This window comes from Rattus norvegicus, chromosome 9 (genome assembly GCF_021556685.1).
Source record: "Rattus norvegicus strain SHRSP/BbbUtx chromosome 9, alternate assembly SHRSP_T2T, whole genome shotgun sequence".
Classification (NCBI taxonomy): domain Eukaryota; kingdom Metazoa; phylum Chordata; class Mammalia; order Rodentia; family Muridae; genus Rattus; species Rattus norvegicus.
In genome coordinates this window covers 19,765,001-19,785,248 of record NC_141542.1, presented here as the reverse complement: position 1 = coordinate 19,785,248, position 20,248 = coordinate 19,765,001, and the positions used below count along the sequence as shown (strand labels likewise).

Here is a 20,248-nt window from a genome sequence, read left to right as displayed (position 1 = left end):
GTGTAACCGTGCAAATGCCCCTAACCTCCCTATATAAACCCCCCAGGTTGGAGGCTCGGGGTCGATTCCTCTGTCTCCTGTGTGAGATGCGTATCGACCCGGGATCCCGCTAAGACCCATGATCTCCTTAATAAAAGCTACCTCTTGCTGTTACATCAAGAATGGCTACTCGTGATTCCTGGGGGCACCACAGCCCGCGATCAGAGCAAGAGACGGGGCTCCCCGTTTTGGGGTACACTCTTTCAGTATCTTTGCTAGATGTCTTTGCACTGGGATCTTTCCACATGACTTAGATATCCTTGCCATGGGGTCATTACCCGTCACCTTGCCATTTCAATTTTGTGTTTCTTTTGGATGCTATATATTATAAGGAGGTTTCTACTCGACCGTAGATCATTTAGTTCCCAAATAAAAGACACAAAACATTTAGATTTATAATAAGCTTTAAAGTACTAGAACTGGGCAGACATCAACCCTCTGTGCTATTTTTTCTGCTTCCCTGTCAATAACCCTGAGGTATTGCTTGCCATGCTCTGCCTGGGCTATGCCTGTTCTAACAGACTGGCCCTCATGGCAATACACTCATGATCCAACTACCCTATGGGGTGGTGTCTCCTTCCTTCTCCTCCATGTCCTTTCCCTCTCCTCGTGGACCCTGCCTGAGCCCCCAAGCCAAGGGCAACTTTGCTCTGTCCCTTCTCTTCTTCCAAGCCCATGTTGTAGGGATTTTATTAACCAATCAGGGATAACTTAGGAGGCAAAAAAAAAATCTGGTGTACATGAGGGTCTCCTTGTTTGAAGCAACCAGGCGTTAGGGTACAGAATTTAGCATTTGAATATACAGCACCACAGGCCAACCCATTATAGGCCGATCTACTTTGTAGTTGGACTGAAACCTTGGCTCTCACACCTGTTAGATGTTCAACTGTGGAGAAGTTATTTTACCTTGTGTGACTCAATTCCCTTATCTGCACAGTGAGGATGATAATGAGTGTTTAATTCACAGAGTTGTCTTGGGGACTGATGAGTTAATATATGTAGTATTTAAACATTAAACACCATCTACTTTGCATAATTAATAAAAGTCTGTGGAAAGGGCAAAGTAATAAAGCCAGAAGAACATTTGATTTGGAAATGGGGCCATATAACTACCTCTAGTAACAAACTGAGAATCAGGGAATGGTGGAAGACTAAGGCCAGAGAATTGGGAAATCAAGGCCAGCCTGGGCTGCATAATAAGATCCTATCTCAAAATATCAAGACAAGTCATGGTTGTAGTAATAATAAATCAAGAAATAGCCATTGTAAAGAATTTAGAAAAAGCAAACCAGTGGAGCAGTTTGGATGCTGTGTGTCAAGACCCTCTGCTGTCCATCTCTGGGACCAAGTATGCATCAGATCAGTGATGGGAATGGGGTGCTGAAAGCCTGGAGCAAAGGGATGCTGGCTGCATGGCCACATTTGAACAGCACTAAAGCAGGACTAAATGCTAAGAAATAAAAGCGATATGCAAACCATGTAAATTTTAATGTCCTCCAGAAAGACAACACCACAATAATTTTAGTGTTTCTCAAGCTGCTTCTGTCACCAAACTTCTAATATTGGTAAGGATGTGGAAAACTCTTGTGATGCAAACCAGTTGCCAATAAAAAGAGCAACCACTGTCCTGACCAAGGTGACCTGGATGCTGTCAAATAGGCCGAGGCAGCCTGGACAGCCATCAGAGTATGTTTAACACACAGATATCTGTCATTTCAAAAGGGGGAAAATGAAGCCTGACTTTTCCCCCCTTTAAGCAAAACCAAGAATACTCCAGCATTGAGGATTACAAATAAAAATATGCCAAGAAACTTCATAGAATATACATTTCTCTTGTGTGTGCTCCTGAGTGTGTGTGTTTTGTATGTGTTTTGTGTGTGTTTTATGTGTATGCGTGAGTGTGTGTGTATGTGTGTGTACTTGTGTGTGTGTCTGTGTGTGTATGTGTGTGAGTGTGTATGCATGTGTGAGTGTGTGTGTATGCGTGTGAGTGTGTGTGTTTTGTGTGTGTGTGCGTGTGTGAGTGTGTGTATGAGTGTGTGTGTGTCTCTGTGTCTGTGTGCACTAATGCTTCAATTATCTGCTATGGTGAATACTGTCCCCAACTCAATTATGAAGGTTAGTATTAAGCTGTGAGTAGTATGTGGAGAGTGGTCACAAGAATATTTAGGAGTCCTCTTCTGTTAAGTTCTCTGAGACTTCCAAATGCTGCAAGATGTGAGTGGGCCTCACATCTCAGCACACTAACTCTATTACGTAAATTCCCATGTGTTTTTCTTAAACAATTTTTATGAAAACCTTAATAATTTTTTCTCCCATTCATTTTTTTGGGGGGGGGGCGCAAGGGTCTTTGTTTGGTTTTTGTTTTTGTTTTTTTTTGTTTTCTTTTTGTTTGTTTGTTTGTTTTTTGCTTATTTTAGGTCCACAGGATTTTCTGTAGCCTTGGAGGAAGTCCTAGACTTAGGACACTGGATCTGTACAGTTAAGGGAATTAACCAGTTCACTGAGCACATTTTTTCTTTGTTAGGTTTCTGTTTTTCTTTTGAGATCTCACTGTGGGAGCAGAGGAAGCCCTGAGGAAGTACAGCCCTAAGTGGATGTGTGCTATAAACATGATATGACCATGCCTTGGACCCAAAGCCATTTATCCATGGGAAAAAGGCAAAGGCCCCCATGCCCCTTGAGGCTCAGAGACATGACAATGCCTTCTCAGGATGGTGTTGATAGTGTGTGCAGAAAAAGTCTACTCTACCTTTCTCCCTGGCCCCATCTGGATATTTACAGCCTGAAGACTGCTCCCTGCAGAGACTGCTCCTACTGAGATTAGCTAAATCTGCCCCTTGTCAGTTGCATATGCATATTCCTCCCCTCCTTGTTTATCTGCATGTAATGCCCACCTCCTTGCTGCCCTGTGCAACAGCCCTGCTTCCTGCCAACTCTATATAATAAACATGCTGAGCTTCTGGGATGCTGCATTTTTTTCCAGCTCAGGGACCCAGCCTTCCCCATGTATGTATGTCCAATGTCAATCTTCATTTCCTACTCACCCACATCAGGCCCAAGTCCCTGGAGCCACGCCAAGGACTTGGCAATCTCAGTCTGCTCCACTTTGAAGGACGTGCTTTCTAAACTGAAATCTAAAGCACACAGTGGGTTCAGCTCCCTCTCAAGTGTCTTTGGTGAGGGTTGGGGTGGGTGTGAGACCAGTTGCATTATGACTATTGCAGAAGAGTAAAGGATTCACAGTTTGCTTTTGGTGAAGGTGAGCTCCCCAAGAGGCTATCATTGCCAACGTTTTCCCAAGTCACTTCTAGGACGTCAACTGACTCCTAGGTGAGTCTTTGGTTACACTGCTTCAGTTTTCTGTGGCTACACTGTCCAAATGGCACCCACTGGTCACACATGGCTATTTGAGATGAACTAAACTTAGAACTAAAATCTGCCCCTTTAGTCACAGCAGGCAAACCAGGAGGCAAACAGCCAGCCAGAATCCAAAGCCAGAAACACAGCAGATATAGAATATTTCTATCATCTAGAAATTTCTCCTGGACATCAGTGGTCTAGGTTCTTGGTGTCTGGTTTTTCCTTCAGGGAGAATCATTTGCCGTACTAATATCAAAAGGTTTATTTTTAAAGCAACTTTACCACAATATGACTTACTCACCCCCAAATTAATCCAGTTTAAGTCTACAATGTAATGGTTCCCCATAAATCTATCCGAGTTCGACTGTAGACCAAGGAATAAAAGAAAGACAGTTTATGCAGTTATGTAAAATGGTATGCATCAATATTGACCACTGCATAATTATACTGTACTACTTTTGATTTCCTCAAAATTCAGGCCTTTTATTGATAGTTTTACAAAAATAAATTATCCTAGAGTTGATAAAATATTATACAATATTTCATCTGGGCTTTTTATTTCATTGAGACTTTAATATTTTTGCATCTTTTGCTAGTATTGTTAGATTCTTTATAAGAGTTTTATTTTGTAGATTTTTTTGCCGATCTGGTCACTATTTGATGCCATTTCAATGTTCTCAGGATTTTGATGACAATAATACCACAATGATAAAGTGATACTCATTTTCTTGAGCCATTTACAGATGTATATACACACATATGGGAAGTTATGTATACATATTTCTATGCTATACTGTGTAGAATACAATTCTATTATACGTCAACATATACAGTTTGCTCAATATGATTTCTGTGAATGTTATCAGTCATGGGGAAAATAATAAGAGCCTGAATAAACATGGACAATATTTGTAGAATGCACATAAAATTGAAGATGGTATATAAGCAAAAGTGTGAAGTATATCACTTAGAGCTTTCATATCGAATGCACTTTAAAATTTTTAATAGATTAAAAAAATTTAAATCATCTTTACCCAGTTTCATGTTTTTTTTCACAATGTATCTCCTATATGATTTAAATTATATATGCTGGTAAAGATCCTTTTAACAACAGTAACCTAATGCCTTAAATGTGTTTCTGATATTTCTATTCACTTGATTACTGTTCAATAATTGTACCAAGTTGATAGCTGTAATTTTTTATCACTTTAAGAATGTAAATTTCATGTGTGTGTATATAATTTTGATCCTAACTCTTTGCAGGCATAGGCAGGTGGGTCTCTTTTTTGAGGTCTACCTGGTCTACATAGGAAAACCCTGTCTTAAATAATTAATCAATAAATAAGCTAATAAATAAAAAGAATTTAAAACACTTAAATTAATATGAACAAACCACATCTTTAATAACAATTGATTTTTTTATTGCAGATAATTCATATAATCCATTTACAAAATGTTACATAGTGCCATATGGGAACTCAATTTCATCATAAAATAAACCTGCTTTTCTCTTTTCATTGGTTGCTCTTAGTTAACATTTTCATACACATATACAATTTATTCTGATTATTCTCTCCCCCACATCGTCTCATCCCCTCCCCTATGACTTAAACATATACAGTCTTCTAAATTTAGGTTTCGATGTCTGATTTCTCTTTTATTTATTAAACATTCCTTTACTTTTCCATCTATAGTTTATGATATCTTAATAAGAAACCCATTCTGTCATTAGCATTATCTCAGTGCTTGGTAGGAGACATTCACATTTCAGTAGCTTGTCATCAGTGCAGGAAATGACATCGAGGTCTCTCTGTTTCCTTCTCTATCTGTCTCTGTCTCTGTCTCCCTCTCGGTCTCTCTCTGTCTCTCTGTCTCTCTCTCTCCATCCCCTCCCCAATTGTTCTGTTTTCTATTATAAGGTCTCACACTTTAGTCTACCCTTGAACTCAAGGCAATCCACCTACCTCAGCCTTGTGAGTGTTGGGATTCCAGGCAAACACCATCTTGCCCAGTGAATTTTGTGACTCTTGTACATCCCTTTACCATTTCTGAATTATTTTTAATATTGCTGTGACCCTTTCCTAGCTTCTAGATGTAGATACATTAACTGATTAGAAGGTTTTATTTTTAAAGATTTGTTTATTTATGTACACGAACACTCTGCGAGTGTGCCTGCATGTCAGAAGAGAGCTTCAGACAGAAGAGGGCATTGGATCCCACTACAGATAGTTGTGGGTCACCATGTGGTTGCTGGGAATTGTACTTGGGAGCAATGGAGAAGCAGCGCTCTTAACCACCAAGCCATCTCTCCAGCCTGATAAAAAAGATTTTAAATTTCATTCTTTTCGTGTTTGTTTGCATCTTTCTTCTTGACAACACTGTAATGGAATGTCCAAATGGTGATTAGTGGCGGTTGGTAGAAAGAGCCATATGTGTGATGCTGCCATATGTGTGAGGGGCTGGCAACAAGGTGAGGAGCCAAGACCATGGCCCGGTAACCTGAGGCTTGCCTGCTGGATCTGGGCTCTCAGCCCCATCAGGATGCCTTCAGGTGAGGACAGCAGGTGGTGGCTTGCGCCCTGCTGAGCTGGCCTAGGAGAGTGGCAACCACAATCCCCATGCCCAAGCCTCCAGCCTGGGGCAGCTGGTAGCTCCTGAGGCTTTGGCCACAGTTAGGTCAAGGTAGGCCTGGGGGCCGCAGAAGCCGCCCTGGGCCTCCCCAGAGCCCTGAGAGGGGACTGACCCGCCTGGACTGAGCCAGGTGCTCTGTAGCACGTGCTTCCCCATGTTGCGCCTCCCCGTGTTGCCTGCACCACGGAGTGGGCACACGTGTCCTTCCCACCCTGCCGCTCGACCGGGCCCGAGCCGGGCCTCAGGGCACGCGTAGCTCGTGGGTGAGCGCGGGGCCTGAGGGAACGGGCGCCCGCGTTTTATTTGGCGCCCGCAGCAGTGCGTGTGCCTGGGCGAGTTTTCCGTCAGCAGGTGCCTGCAGTCAGGGCTCCGCCGCCCAAGCTGACTCCTCTCTCTCCCTCTCCGACCCCGGCAGGGCCCAGAGGTGATTCTGCCTGCACGATGTCCTCCTTGCTGGAAGCGAGCTCTTCGCAGGCGCCACCTGGCGAACAAAAAGAGAAAGCAAAAAAAGAAAAGAAAAAGCAGAAGAAGCGGCCAGGGAAGGGGGCCTTAGCGGCGTTGGGGGTCAGCTCGGCCACGGGAGGGCGCGCTATGACAGCGGCGGGGTTTCCAACAGAGACTACAGCCTCGCAGTGTCCAGGGACAAAGCCCAGGCCAGTCCTGCCAGGGGACCTCGAGGCGTGGTGCTCGCGAGGACCCCTAGCCGGACCTCCGGTCTGGTCCCCAGGCAATGAATGTATTATTTAATAGATTTCTTCTGATCTACTTTGAAATTGGTTGCCCCTTGCAAGAGATTGTATTTGGAGGATGTAAAATACCCTCCTTCAATTACTCGGAAAAAGGGAACATCAACAGAGATTTCCTCTTTTTTAGCCTCCAAAGCTCTGAGAGATTACAGTTCTGCATAATTTAATTCTTTCCTACCTGCTGTGAGCAGGCCTTCAGATCAGCACATTCCTTTGGAATGGTTCTGCTTGTTTTTGTTTATTTTCCATGGTGATGATTAGAAAGCCATGAATTGTTTTGTGAATTTTAAATTTCAAGACTTGACACCCAGAGTTTATGGTGGTTTCCTTCACACACTGCAGTGTAGTTGCAGCATAAAAAAAATACTTCTTGTGACAAGAAGTGGAAAAAGAAAGTTGATGAGCTAAGAAAAGTAGAGCCTTGAGCCAGATCAACCATTTGGCTTCCTCAAATATGGAGCAAGCATGGAATGTGGCTTTTTCAGAGTCGAGGGGGTTTTTAGGATAGGGCAGTGAATGCTGTCTGGTGCTTTTGTGGCTGACAACCCTTAGGAGACAGGTCAGAATGTGCCAACAGCACAGAGTGGGCACTGGTGGTGTTTGAACTCAGAAGTGCTCAGGAACTGTGAAAGTTTCTCTGTTATAACCCTGGAGCCATCTAGTGAAATAGACCACTGTGATGCTGTGTAAGAGGCCATTGTGAGGGCTGGAGAGATGGCTCAGTGGGTAAGAGCACCAAGTGTTCTTCCAGAGGTCTTGAGTTCAAATCACAGCAACCACATGGTGGCTCACAACCATCTGTAATGAGTACTGATGCCCTCTTCTGGTGTGTCTGAAGACAGCTGCATGGTCTCACATATAAATAAATAAATCTTACAAAAGATTGTCATCTACTGCAGTTTCTGTGTGGACAGGGCACAGTTGAAGGTCTTAAAAATCAAGTACATTTCCTGTCTTTAGAGATCAAGTGTATCACCTAACTTTCAAACCAAGAAATATATTGTCTTTTTTGCTGCTTCTGTACCTTTAAGTGATGTAACTTTTCTCCTATTACGTCGTTAGTTTCCATGATAGTTGTTTTCAAGTATATATGATTATCAATGCTATTTGCAGAGCTATTCAATATTTTCATTGGATAAATATTTGTGGTGAATTTACATTGTGATATCAGTAAAATGCTATGTGAAAATTTTAGAGAATATACCGGTTTGGGTAATTTTAATAACCTTTCCCCTCAAGTGGTAGCCTGTTTTCACATTGAAAAGACTGGAATTCATTACCATCCATAGCAGGATTGATAGGGAAGCAAAATGGACAGTGACAGTGTTGTTCTCTTTGACAGTTTGGGAGCCAAGAAAGAAGTGTGACTTGCTTTTTGTGACTTACAAAATCAAGACTGAGTATCATTACGGTAGAAGCCCATGGAAAAAATAATGAAGTTTTCAGAAATCACCAGTTAAAGAAATGGTGGTTTTGCTTATATTGAATTCTGAGTTTCAAAGTCATCTTTCATTTTTCTTTATTACTTAATGAGGCTTTTTATTAAGCTTTTTGATTCACCATTACACCCTTAGATGCACAGTGCTAGGATCGTAGTAGGTGCTCAATAAATCACTGACCATCGGGGAGGAGGAATGATAAGAAAGTATGTATTTTCTGTAAGTTCTGTTAGTTTTGGGAACAGGTGGTTTTAGGTTGACCAGTTATAGCTTGGTATCTTGTCCCACATAAGACAACTTGACAGTATCCCTTTCTGGCCATTATGTTCAACTTATTTTACTCTTAATAATTCTTGAAAATAATGGAATTAGTGTGGAAAATTGATTTTACCTGCAGTATAGCAAAAAAGGGCAGTCTAGATAGGTAAGCAGATATGTTTCTCCATGAGCTGATGTATTAAAACATCTAGATTTAGGAATTTAGTTTTGTGTTTTCTAAACATACATCGTACAGCATACAGATAACATCGTAATAGAATAAAGGAATATTTTGATTTAGCACCAAATACCCTAAAGCAATGACTACTGCACAGCTTTCTTGGACATATAAATAGCCAAAATCATATTTCACTCTTTCAAAGAAATAATGAAAGCACTTAAGGTTAAGCAAAGTCCACGGGAAAAGTTTGCTGTGGTGTTTCTCTTTGGTTTCTTGTGCTCTTTCTAGAGAATGACTTTAAGAAGTCAGGGCGGTCAGGTTGTCAGCGTGGTCACTCAATCATGAGCAGATGGTTAAGTGATGTGCTAGGGCCCCATAGGCCAGTGAGCCCAGCTGAAGAGGAGAGTCTAGCCAGTGAGCCTGACTGAAGAGCAGAGGCTAGCCAGTGAGCCTGACTGAAGAGCAGAGGCTAGCCAGTGAGCCTAACTGAAGAGCAGAGGCTAGCCAGTGAGCCTGACTGAAGAGCAGAGGCTACCCAGTGAGCCTGACTGAAGAGCAGAGGCTAGCCAGTGAGCCTGACTGAAGAGCAGAGTCTAGCCAGTGAACCTGAATGAAGAGCAGAGGCTAGCCAGTGAGCCAGGCTGAAGAGCAGAGGCTAGCCAGTGAGCCTGACTGAAGAGCACAGGCTAGCCAGTGAGCCAGGTTGAAGGCTGAAGAGCAGTGATTTTAACCTTTATTTCTAAGTTCTTCAGTTTTCCTAAAAGACAAAAGTTTGCCTCCATAAAGTTTGACTTAGAAGGTTCTCCTTGCTCTCTATTTATTATCTCCTTTCCTCTTGCTCTTATGACACAATAATTCCTTATTCTCAATGCCTTACTCTCAACGCTATGCCTTTACTTCTAAGTTCTTCTTGAGTTCTGTTCTCTTCAGTTCAGTTCTGTCTAAAAAGCTTCTGTCTCTTTGTCCTCAGCATTTGTATATCTTTCTGAACACAGCATCACATGGTGAAAAGTTCACCACAAGTTTGCACAGGAATTCAAATCATAAGTTGGATAATCAGTTTACGACAGAGAATGTTTACGTGCATATGCATGAAGAGTAATCATCAGGATAAACAGTCACCATCTGTCACTGGCTGTGCATGTTCATGGAGAGTTAAAAGCTGTAATTTTTAAGAGAAAAGTATAAGTGAAATTACCTATAGGCAAATCCAGTCAATTATTTATGTTCAGTCCTTGCACCTATAGTAAATCATTAGTTCTCTTTTTATGAACTTTGATTAATTGGTTTATACCCTCTTAGGATGGGCTCTAATTTGTAGATGCCTCCTTGGTATTGGAGAAGCGATTCACTCATGACACTTTAAGAATAGAAGAGATCTCAATGAAATTTTGATTACCAGAGAAAACATAATAGCAGTCCTATTATAAGCTTAAAATTACAAATCTAATTTAGGAATTTTTATAGAACCATCATTAGGAATTAAGAAATCGACTATTTGTCTACACACCATCATGCCAAGACAATACATCTTCGTTGCTCTGTGGTGATCTGCTCAAAAGAGTGGGGTAAAGAGCATGACAAATACAGAGGCAGATGCTTGCAGTCAACCATTTTGCTGAAAACAGTGTCCCAAATGGAGAGTTAAGAGAAAGGATTGAGGGAGCTGAAGGGGTTTACAGCCACATAAGAACAGCAGTAAGAAACACCCAGAGCTCCCAGGGCCTAAACCACCATCCAAAGAGTACACATGGACAGACCCATGGCTACAGCTGCATATGTAGAAGAGGATGGCCTTCTTGGGCACAAATGGGAGGAGAAGCCCTTGGTCTTGTTAAGACTTGATGCCCTAGTGTAGAAGAAACCTGAACAGGAAGGCAGTAGGCCTGAGAGTTTGGGTGGGTGGTAACACCCTCACAGTAGAAGGGGGAGGCGTGTTATAAGGGGGTTTAGTGAATGGGAAACCAGGAAAAGGGATAACATTTGAAATGTAACAAAAGCCCTCTCTGGGGATGGACAGCTGCTAAGGTGCTCTGAGCCCCTACTTCCCTGCTGCCTCCCTTTGATCGTGACTGTGGTGTATGGTGTCAGCCTGGGACTCCCCATGGGCTGCTGCTGGCACTGTTCCTGGTGTTCAGGGCCAAGAGCAAGATGAGCAAGGAGCACATGGTTTGTCCTGATTCAGAGCTGGGCGAGTGGCCACCAGAGGACTAGGACAGCTTCCTGTACAATCATGAGGACTTCCTGGGCAAGGAGGACTCCAAGACCTTTGATAGCTAAGCCTGGATGAGAGCAGGAGAGGCTGGGGAAAATTGTTGTTCCAATTGACAGTGATGGAGGTGGCCTTGTTACTACTGAGGACCTGAAAGTTTGGATCAAACAGGTACAGAAAAGATACATCAACCATAATGTGGCTAAACTTTGGAAGGATTGTGATAGGGACATATACGAAAAGATCTCCTGGGAAGAATACAATCAGGCCAACTATGGCTACTACCTGGTTAACCTTGCTGAATTCCAAGATAGCTCGGATCATCACAACTTTAAAAAGTTGCCTCCACGAGATGAGAGGAGGTTTAAGGCCTTGACGGTGACCTGACAGCTACTCAGGACGGGTTCATTGCTTTTCTACACTAAGAGGATTTAGAACATATGAAGGAGATTGTAGTTCTGGAAACCCTGGAGGATATCGACAAGAACGGGGATGGTTTTGTGGACCAGGATGAGTACATTGTGGACATCTTTTTCTCACGAGGACAATTGCCCTGAGACAGACTGGGTTTTGTCTGGGGAGCAGTTCAATGATTTCCCAGATCTGAACAAGGATGGGAAGCTGGACTAGGATGAGATTCGCCACTGGATCCTCCCTCAGGACTATGACCATGCACAGGCTGAGGCCCGGCATCTGGTGTATGAGTCAGATAAAACAAGATGCTTACCAAGGAGTAGATTTTAGACTACTGGACCATGTTTGTGGGAAGCCATGCCACCAATTACAGGAAAGATCTTACAAAAATCATGACACTCATCCTCATATGGCCAACGTGTCACAGGCTTTCTACGGATGCTCTGCGTGATTGCTATATTTGTCAAGTATATAGCAGTTGTGTCCCTAAACAATGAGAAACCTTTCTAAAGCTCAAAAAAATCATACGTTGCACCACAAACAATAATAGTAGGAGATTTAAACACCCCACTTTCATCAATGGACAGATCAGGGAAACAGAAATTAAACAGAGACATAGAAAGACTAACAGAAGTTATGAAACAAATGGATTTAACATATATTTATAGAACACTCCACCCTAAAACCAAGGATATACCTTCTTCTCAGCATCCCACGGTACCTTCTCCAAAATTGACCATATAAAACATCCAATGGTAGAAACATAGCATTTTTAACAAATGGTGCTAGATCAACTGGAGGTCAGCATGTAGAAGAATGCAAGTTGACCCATCCTTATTACCCTGTACAAACCTTAAGTCCAAGTGGACCAAGGACCTCCACATCAAACCAGATACACTACAAGTAATAGATAAAATGTAGGGAAGAGTCCCGAAGACATAAAAACTAAGGAAAATTTCCTGAACAAAATACCAATGGCTTATGCTTTAAGATCAAGAATCGACAAATGGGGATACCTCATAAAACAGAAAAGCTTCTGTAAGGCAAAGGACAGTGTCATTAGGACAAAAAGGCAACCAACAGATTGGGAAAGAATCTTTACCAATCCTGCATCTGATATAGAGCTAATATCCAAAGTATACACAAAACACAAGAAGTTAGAGTACAGAGAGCCAAACAACCCTGTTAATAAATGAGGTACAGATCTAAAGAAAACATTCTCAGCTGAGGAATATCGAATAGCTGAAAAGCACCTAAAGAAATGATCAACATCCTAGTCATCTGGGAAATGCAAATCAAAACAAAGCTGAGAATCCACCTCACACCAGTCAGGATGACTAAGATCAAAAACTCAGGTGACAACAGATGCTGGTGAGGATGTGGAGAAAGAGGAACACTCCTCCATTGTTGCTGGGATGGCAAACTGGCACAAGCACTCTGGAAATCAGTCTGAAGGTTCCTCAGAAAATTGGACATTCTACTATCTGAGCACACAGCTATACCTGTCCTGGGCATATACCCAAAAGATACTCCAACATAAAACAAACACATATGATCCACTGAGTTTATAGCAGCCTTATTCATAATAGCCTGAAGCTGAAGTGAGCCCAGATGCCCTTCAACAGAGGAATGGATTCGAAAAATGTGGTACATCTACACAATGGAGTACCACTCAGCTATCAAAAAAAAAAATGACTACGTTCAATTCATAGGCAAATGGAAAGAACTAGAAAATATCATCCACAGTGAGGTAATCCAATCACAGAAAAGCACTCTTGGTATGCTCTTGGGAGGGATGGCCTCGAATCCCTACATTATTGATGTTATTATTATGGTTAACTGTAGAGAGCAGCGCAGCGAAACAAAGATGGTGCCCACATCCAGCCTTGTCAGTATATAAACGACTTTCTGCGCATGTGCAGGCTTTTCCCCTTGCTAGGGCTCCGTCTAGTGGTGAACAGCGGTACTGCACATGTGCGGTTTATGTACCAGGTGTCAGTTGAGCATTAATATGCTAATGAGGTGATTCATTCTCCGCCAATCCCTGGAGGACAAGTAGTGGGGTGATCCAAGCCCCACCAATCCCTGAGAGATAATTAGCATACTGTTGTCTATATAAGCTGAGCGATTTTGCTGCTCGGGGTCCCTGTTCAAGAGAGCTGTAACACTAAGAGAGCTGTAACACTGAGAAGAGCTGTAAAACTAAGAAGAGCTGTAACACAGTAAAAGCTTGATCACAGAAGAATCCTGTTGCCGCGCGTCGTTCTTGCTGGCGGGACATTGGGCGCACGACAGTTAGCATTAAGTATGACTGGGTTCATGGAAAATCCCCAGCGAGCTGCAGAAGACTAATACAAATGTGGTGGTCAATATGAATAATCACATGATAACGTGTGACGTTAAGATACCCAATGTCATGACCTGTAACGTTTCTGAAAAACCAACATCCTGCTGACAAATAGATATGACAAACCTGTGACCTTTCTGACATCCTGTCAACATCAGCCGATTCCCTGACCTCATGAATATTGTGTCCTTGGCGTGGGTAAATGTTTCTTACTTCTCTCCTCTCTCTGTTACCCTATTTATGGTACAAATTCAGCCTTGGGAAAAAATAAAATGGTCGCCTTGATCAGACTCTTGTCGTGGAGTCCTTCTTCGCATCTCTTATCCCCCATTCTCTTCCAGGTACTCAGCACCCCTCATTGACAGTATGCACTCATTGATAAGTGGATATTGACCAAAACCTCGAATTACCCAAGATGCAATCTACAGATCTCAGGTAACTCAAGAAGAAGGATGACCAAAGTGCAGATGTTCCCACTCCTTCTTAAAATGGGGATCAAAAATATCCATAGGAGGGGATATGGAGGCCAAATCTAAAGCAGAGACTGGAGGAACAGCCATTCAGAGTCTGCCCCACATGTGGCCCATATATATATACAGCCACCAAAACTAGGTAAGATTGATGAAGCTAAAAAGTGCTTACTGAAAGGGACCGGATATACATCTCCCCTGAGAGACACATCCAGGGCATTTCAAATAAAGAGGTCAGTTCTAGCAGTAAACTAGTGAACTGAGAACAGGACGCCCTTTATGGGAATTAGAGGAAGGATTCAAAGAGCTGAAGGGCTTGCAACCCCATAAGAACAGCAATGCTAACCAAATAAACCACTAGCAAAAGACTATACATGGACTGACTCAGGGGTCCAACTGCATATGTAGGAGAGAATAGCCTTGTTGGGGCACCTGTGCAAGGGGAAGCCCTTGTTCTTAACAAGGTTGGACCCTCAGTGCAGGGGAATGTCCGGGAAGGGGTTTCTAAGTGGCATGGATTGGGGGACCATACATATGGGAGAGGTCACGGCAGGGGGGCTTATGGACCAAAAGCTGGGAAAGGGAATAACTTTTGAATAAAACATATATATCTATTAAAAAAACTAAAATTTAAAGAAATGATACTAATGCCAAAAAATAATCAAAAATGTGAATAAGAAAGAAATTTTAGGATTTGGAAAAAGATGAATGCCAGGTATTTGAAAAACTGTATGACCATGGTAAACACTTTAATATACTTGAGAAATTTTTTTACATGTTACTGAACTGCATCTTTTTAAATAGTGAATGGAAATACAGTCCCTTCCTGGCTGTGAGGCTAGGTATCCAGATGTAGTGGAATTTATTATTTGTTGGTCCTGAATCTTTGAGTCTGCTTCTAACACAGCTTATGCCAAGGAAACTAGGCCAAGGTGATATCTAAGCCATTGACCAAACTATCTGGACTAACAATCACAGGTGAAATTCCACCTTGTAAATGGGACGAGAGGAATAAAAGATACCTTTAAGGATTTAAAAAAGATGAAATGTACCCAAAAAAATCCAATAAAAAAGTTTAAAATAAAAATAACTTAGGAAATACAAAATACTGGGGTGACATTCCACAATCATGAAGTGTTTCTTCTGTGATAGCTTATAGGTTAATTTACTTCTCTATGACTGTTTTCTTATTTGAAAGTAAGTAATGGCATTATCTGGGAAGTGATGGTGAGAACAAAAGATTTGCCTAACTTGAACAATCGATCCCTCCAAAGCATGTGATTAACATTCTAAGCACAGGGAAATTTCCTGAGGGGATTAAAGAACAAAATCCAAACATAAAACAGGAACAACAATGATTTAAAAACATTCTGCACTCTGGGTATGAAGGCATGTTGCAACTTTAATCAGCTTTGTAGGTATTTCTAATTAACACACAAAGAAACAAGCATCCTATCACAGTCCTAGCAGTTGCATCCAACAAAGAGAGAGCTGTGAGGTAGTGCGTGCTGCTTCTTTCCCCAGATACCCCTGGGCCTCAGGCCTGCACCCAGTGAGCTGGACCAAGAGCAGCCAGGTTGAAATTCCTGCTGCCATGGCAGGATTCTGCAGGAACATTTCCCTTTGACAACAAGGAACCTGTGTGGAGGAGACCTCTTGGTGAGTCCTCAAGGACTCTGTGTGTCCTATTCTACAGGGAGAAGCCCTGCCAGGTCTTTGGCAAGGCCAGCCAGTTGTCTGGGGAAATCTCTGGTCCTGTGGCAGAGGGCGAGGAATGGCAGAAAGAAGGGCAGCTCCACTGAGAGCAAAGGATAACCCTTCTAGGCCTATGACCTCCTAATTAATTTATCTTTTCACCTGATACCCTATTCACATTTTCTTACTATCATACAACTGTGATCTTGATGAGCAGCTGGTCTCTTGTTTTCTTAATCAGTTCTTTCTTGTCACAGACGTTTTTAACTTACTCCAGCCCATGAGACTTACTCATACCTTCTGTATGCAGTAGGACCCTTGGTGGGCCTGTCATCTCAAAAATAGAAGGTTCAGTAATCCACAAGATTGGACTCCAGTTTACCTCAGGCCAGGAAAGAAGTCAGCCACCATTAGTAAAAGAGCAAGGGAAAAATTACATAGGAAAAACAAATGGCTTAATCAGAAGAAAAGATCCTTAACTTCTAAGGCCCGCACATCTGCACCCCTCTCTTTTGAGCTTTGTATAGTGATGTTGTATAACTCCAGATGGTAGTAAAAGGCAAGAGTTCTTCCCAGAAACGTCATACATGATTTTCACTCTTACATCTGTGAGGTTGGGTGGCATTGTAGCACACATTCAGGTGGGATTATAAAACCTAGGATAAGAAGACAGAATCCACATATCACAATGCCAAATGGACACCGTCCTGAACTTATGGACCCAGTAAAATTGAGCTTCAACCTGACCTCAGGCCATTCCACTCCCTTCCCGTCCTCCTGATTGTTATGTTTGCTAGAAGTAAAAGATCATGGTGCAGCCCCCAATATTCTCATGCCTGGACTTGGCTATTCAGGAAGAATGATATTGTAAAAGTGATGGCTATGTAGTTACAACGTAGTAACCCAAGGTCCAGGTTGACATTTGCTCAATGATGTTCAATTTAATTGTCTTGTTATATTTGAGAAAGGGAAGATGTCCTACATAATATATAAAAGGGACAGAAACTTATTCTTTTATATATGCCCTGTAGTTGATCCCTATGTTCCCATGGAAAAGGAGTTTTTATTGCAAAAAAATAGGATTATAGACCATTCATTTTGTGAAATACATGGATATGTAAATGGAAACAATGCCGGCTGTCAAGGACTGCACAGTAAGCAAATATTTCCAGGATTTATACACTCAGAGGTATAGAAGAAATATATTGGCCTCCAGAAGAAGGGAAAAGCTTAGGAATGGAAATGTGTGTCACATGCATTGTCTCAAGTAGCAGATTTCCTTTTAAGAAATGTCTCCCTCCTCCTTGGTCCCTAGAGATTTGGGTGCTAAGAAAAATCTGCTCTCCAATTCAGAGTTGTAAGCAACCCTCCCCAGCAAAAGCATTGTTGACTTCTAATGAAGCAGAGAGAAATATCTAGCTTTGAAATAGAGGTTGCCAAATGGTATTCCCAGCGACACATGAGAGACTGGAGGAAAGGGTCCCCACAGAAAATCATTAATTTGGGGAAAGCTGGTTAGTATGTAGGCCATAGAACTTTCCAGTGACATCACCAGTAAGCACTTCACTGGGCAATCTATTGTATCTAAGAGATCCCTAGAAACTTCTGTGATGTCACCAGTGTTGTGGTGACACCAACTGCCTTTGGGATATTTCTTCAGTTCCCTTTGGGTTCACAAGCAGGCATGTTTCGCCAGCTGCTCAGGCTATTTCGGAAGGAAAGGGGAGATCAAGGAAAGACCGCACCAGGTCAGAGGGAAGCTGACCCCCTCTCTAGTGAAACAGGAAGGAGGAAATCATTCTGGGGAAGGCTTGGTGAGTCCTGGGCAGAGTTGGGGAACATCCTCAAGGAGGTAGGTTTGAGATGTGCCTTCTAAGACTAGGCCTTACAAGCAGGAGCCTTGGGATTTCTCAAAGGCAAACCAAGAGTCAGGAGTTCTTAATCTTAAATTTGAGAGAAAGACATAAAGTGGTAAGCCTTCAGTGTCTTTTCTTGAAGTTTTTTTAACTGTGAATGTCAATGAATGGCAGGAGGAGGCACTGTGAGATTAACAATGTGACCATCCATGGTTGGGAGTTGAAGCACTTCATCCTCTAGATTACTGTAGGTTACATAAGTCTCTGATGGCGAGAACAAGGAAGGATGCACCCCTAGTCATGAATTGAGTTCTCAGACACTTTGGGCTGGAACACAGATGATTAGAGCTTGATGGTGCTAAGCATTATGAACTCCAAGATTAACTGCACCACATCTGATATGAGATAACATTATCCCAGATGTTTATGTCTCAGTCAGGTTATAACTTTCAGTGCTAGGGGTCCTGTAATAGTGAGTGTAGGACGTGTATGGCATTAGAGGTTGGGAAGAGGGTCATAGCTTAAAGTCCAGCTTCAAAATAGCTTTTCTGCTCTTTTTGGGATTCACCCAGTCTACCATTTCATCTTCCTCAGCTGCCTTTTGGTATTCAGAATGGTCTTTTCCTCCCATGGGCCATCAAATATGCAAATTCACTTGGGTTTATCTATCTACAGGTTTTGGTAGGAAGGCATCATCCCAAAGTGTAATCAGTCAGCAAGAGGAGTGTCTAAAGGAACTGGAGGAACTCAAATTTGAAATCCAGAAGTGTCAATTCGAGAGGGATGAACTTTACCAAATCCTGGACCTTTATATCTATGATGATTGGGACCACAGGTAGTCATTATGCCCAGTAACCTGTTCACTGTCTTGTGCTCTCTCTCTGCTAACCCAAGCTTTCCTCATAGCACGAGAGAGTTTCACCTCTCATCCTGGATTTTAAGGAGACTTGGTATGCAGTAGCTTGTGAGATAAGCTAGGTGCTGTGTGTTTAGGGTTAACCAGTTTTGTAGTTGACCCTGCGGTGGTTGGAGATGCATTGGTTCTGTCAACAGCTGGAAGAACCTGGTCACACTTGCTGCAACTGTGTGTGTGAATGAAATGCCTGCAGGTCATCACTCTTTTACTCTGAATTTGTTCATTATACACTGATTCTATGGCACCTCCATGGATGTAGTTGGCATTCTAAATGCGTTTGGATATGGGTTGGTATGCATATATGTGGATGTATTTGTTGGTGTTTTACTCAGGATCAGGAGGTCTGGGACCTTTGATGGGGTCTGAGGATTTGTTTGATCAACAGTTTGCAGGTCATGATAGTGATGAGTATGTGGAGGCCCACATTGATCAACAGAGCACTTTGCTCCTTCTGTATACCTTGGTGGCACACAGGACTCTCCTGAGGGGAGGACGTGCTATAAATCCTCTTCCCTGTCAAACTTAGTTATGCCCACTGAGAATTCATGTAACAATAGAAACCAAAGATTGAGTATACCTGCTTTCAAAACAAGAGAAATGTCATCACAGCTTTCTCTTGGGCCCAAAGCTGTGGCACAGACTGGAGGAATCTTCTTCCTGAACTAGTCAATTCTATAATGCTCACCTGGCCAGCTCTTGAAGGTCAGGTCCCTCCAATTGGTCCCTTGACTCTGTTGTCCTGTGCCCAGGATAATAAACTTAACCAGTACAAATACTTTGAAGGAGCAAGTATGTGGTACATACTGAGTTTAAGTAATAGAGAGAACAGTCTGATTTCACCTAATTTGTTTCACCTGCTTTGATCTTTAGTTTTTTATTTTTTTTAATTACCAGGGATTGTTTATTGTGACCTAGAAATGGTCACTGTGGTCTTGACAGTTGTTATTCCCAAACAGGCATCTCTCAGGCTCTGCCCCTCCTATATAGTGAGTCTTTGCAGAACCATATCTCCTCAGGATTCCAAGGAGTCCTTATTTCAAAACAAATGTTTGCTTATGTACATGGAAATATTTTTCTGTGGATTGAGTCTCACTGTTGGGTTTTGGTCTGGTTTTTGAGTTTGCCACTTTCTTCCCTTCCACCATTGCTTGAATTTGAACTGTTTTATTATATATTTTTTATTTACATTTCACCTAATTCTGAAATCATGAGTTCAAATCGTTATTTGTTCCTTTGGCCATGACCTAACCCAGGCTGGATGTCGAATTGCCAGTACTTCAATCCGAACATGAGATGAGAATGATGGCTATGCAAATGATGACCAACTCAATAAGTGATGCCATGGAGAGGTACAAGGAGCTCATACAAGTGAACAGTTCCTACCGGTGAGTCACTGACAGTGATGAGAACCCAGCACTAGGCAGGGAATGCTTCTGTCCTGTGTGACTTTGAACCAAAGTCAGGGCTCTGGTTCTGTAGTGTCTGACTCTTAACAAGAAGGCTGCCTCCTGGCAAGGGTCTTAGATTTGTAGCTCTTGGACTCAGTTGTCCTACCTGTGAAGGGTGTAGAAGACCCTCCAATTCTTATTTTCCCCATTAAGGATCCTCTAGATAGAAAAGATTTGCACCATGATGGGAATATCAATCAACTCTGAATCTCTAGGACTCTGACAGGGTGTCT

At 42.3% G+C, this 20,248-nt stretch overlaps 2 protein-coding genes and 1 long non-coding RNA gene across 6 annotated transcripts in view; all 3 read left to right on the top strand.

The window, feature by feature from the left end:
* LOC148003419 (disks large homolog 5-like) overlaps positions 1 to 20,248 on the top strand; it is a 169,718-nt gene that overhangs the window by 144,425 nt on the left and 5,045 nt on the right. Inside the window, exons 1-3 of one of the 4 annotated variants that reach the window (XM_087568611.1) lie at positions 13,972 to 14,242; positions 18,327 to 18,486; positions 19,821 to 19,952. In XM_087568611.1, coding sequence (XP_087424737.1) covers positions 19,861 to 19,952 — 92 coding nt within the window. In that variant the 5' untranslated portion in view covers positions 13,972 to 14,242; positions 18,327 to 18,486; positions 19,821 to 19,860. Of the gene's footprint in view, positions 1 to 13,971; positions 14,243 to 17,435; positions 17,610 to 18,326; positions 18,487 to 19,820; positions 19,953 to 20,248 lie in introns of those variants that run through there. The other 3 variants (XM_087568609.1, XM_087568608.1, XM_087568610.1) reach the window with 3 other exon arrangements.
* LOC148003420 (uncharacterized) overlaps positions 1 to 20,248 on the top strand; it is a 59,967-nt gene that overhangs the window by 34,674 nt on the left and 5,045 nt on the right. The gene's annotated exons all lie outside the window — the stretch shown is intronic.
* Positions 6,665 to 20,248, top strand: part of LOC148003418 (disks large homolog 5-like) — a 56,783-nt gene continuing 43,199 nt past the window's right edge. The window contains exon 1 of the mRNA XM_087568636.1: positions 6,665 to 6,769. The gene's annotated coding sequence lies outside the window, so the exon portion shown is untranslated. The remainder of the gene's footprint in view (positions 6,770 to 20,248) is intronic.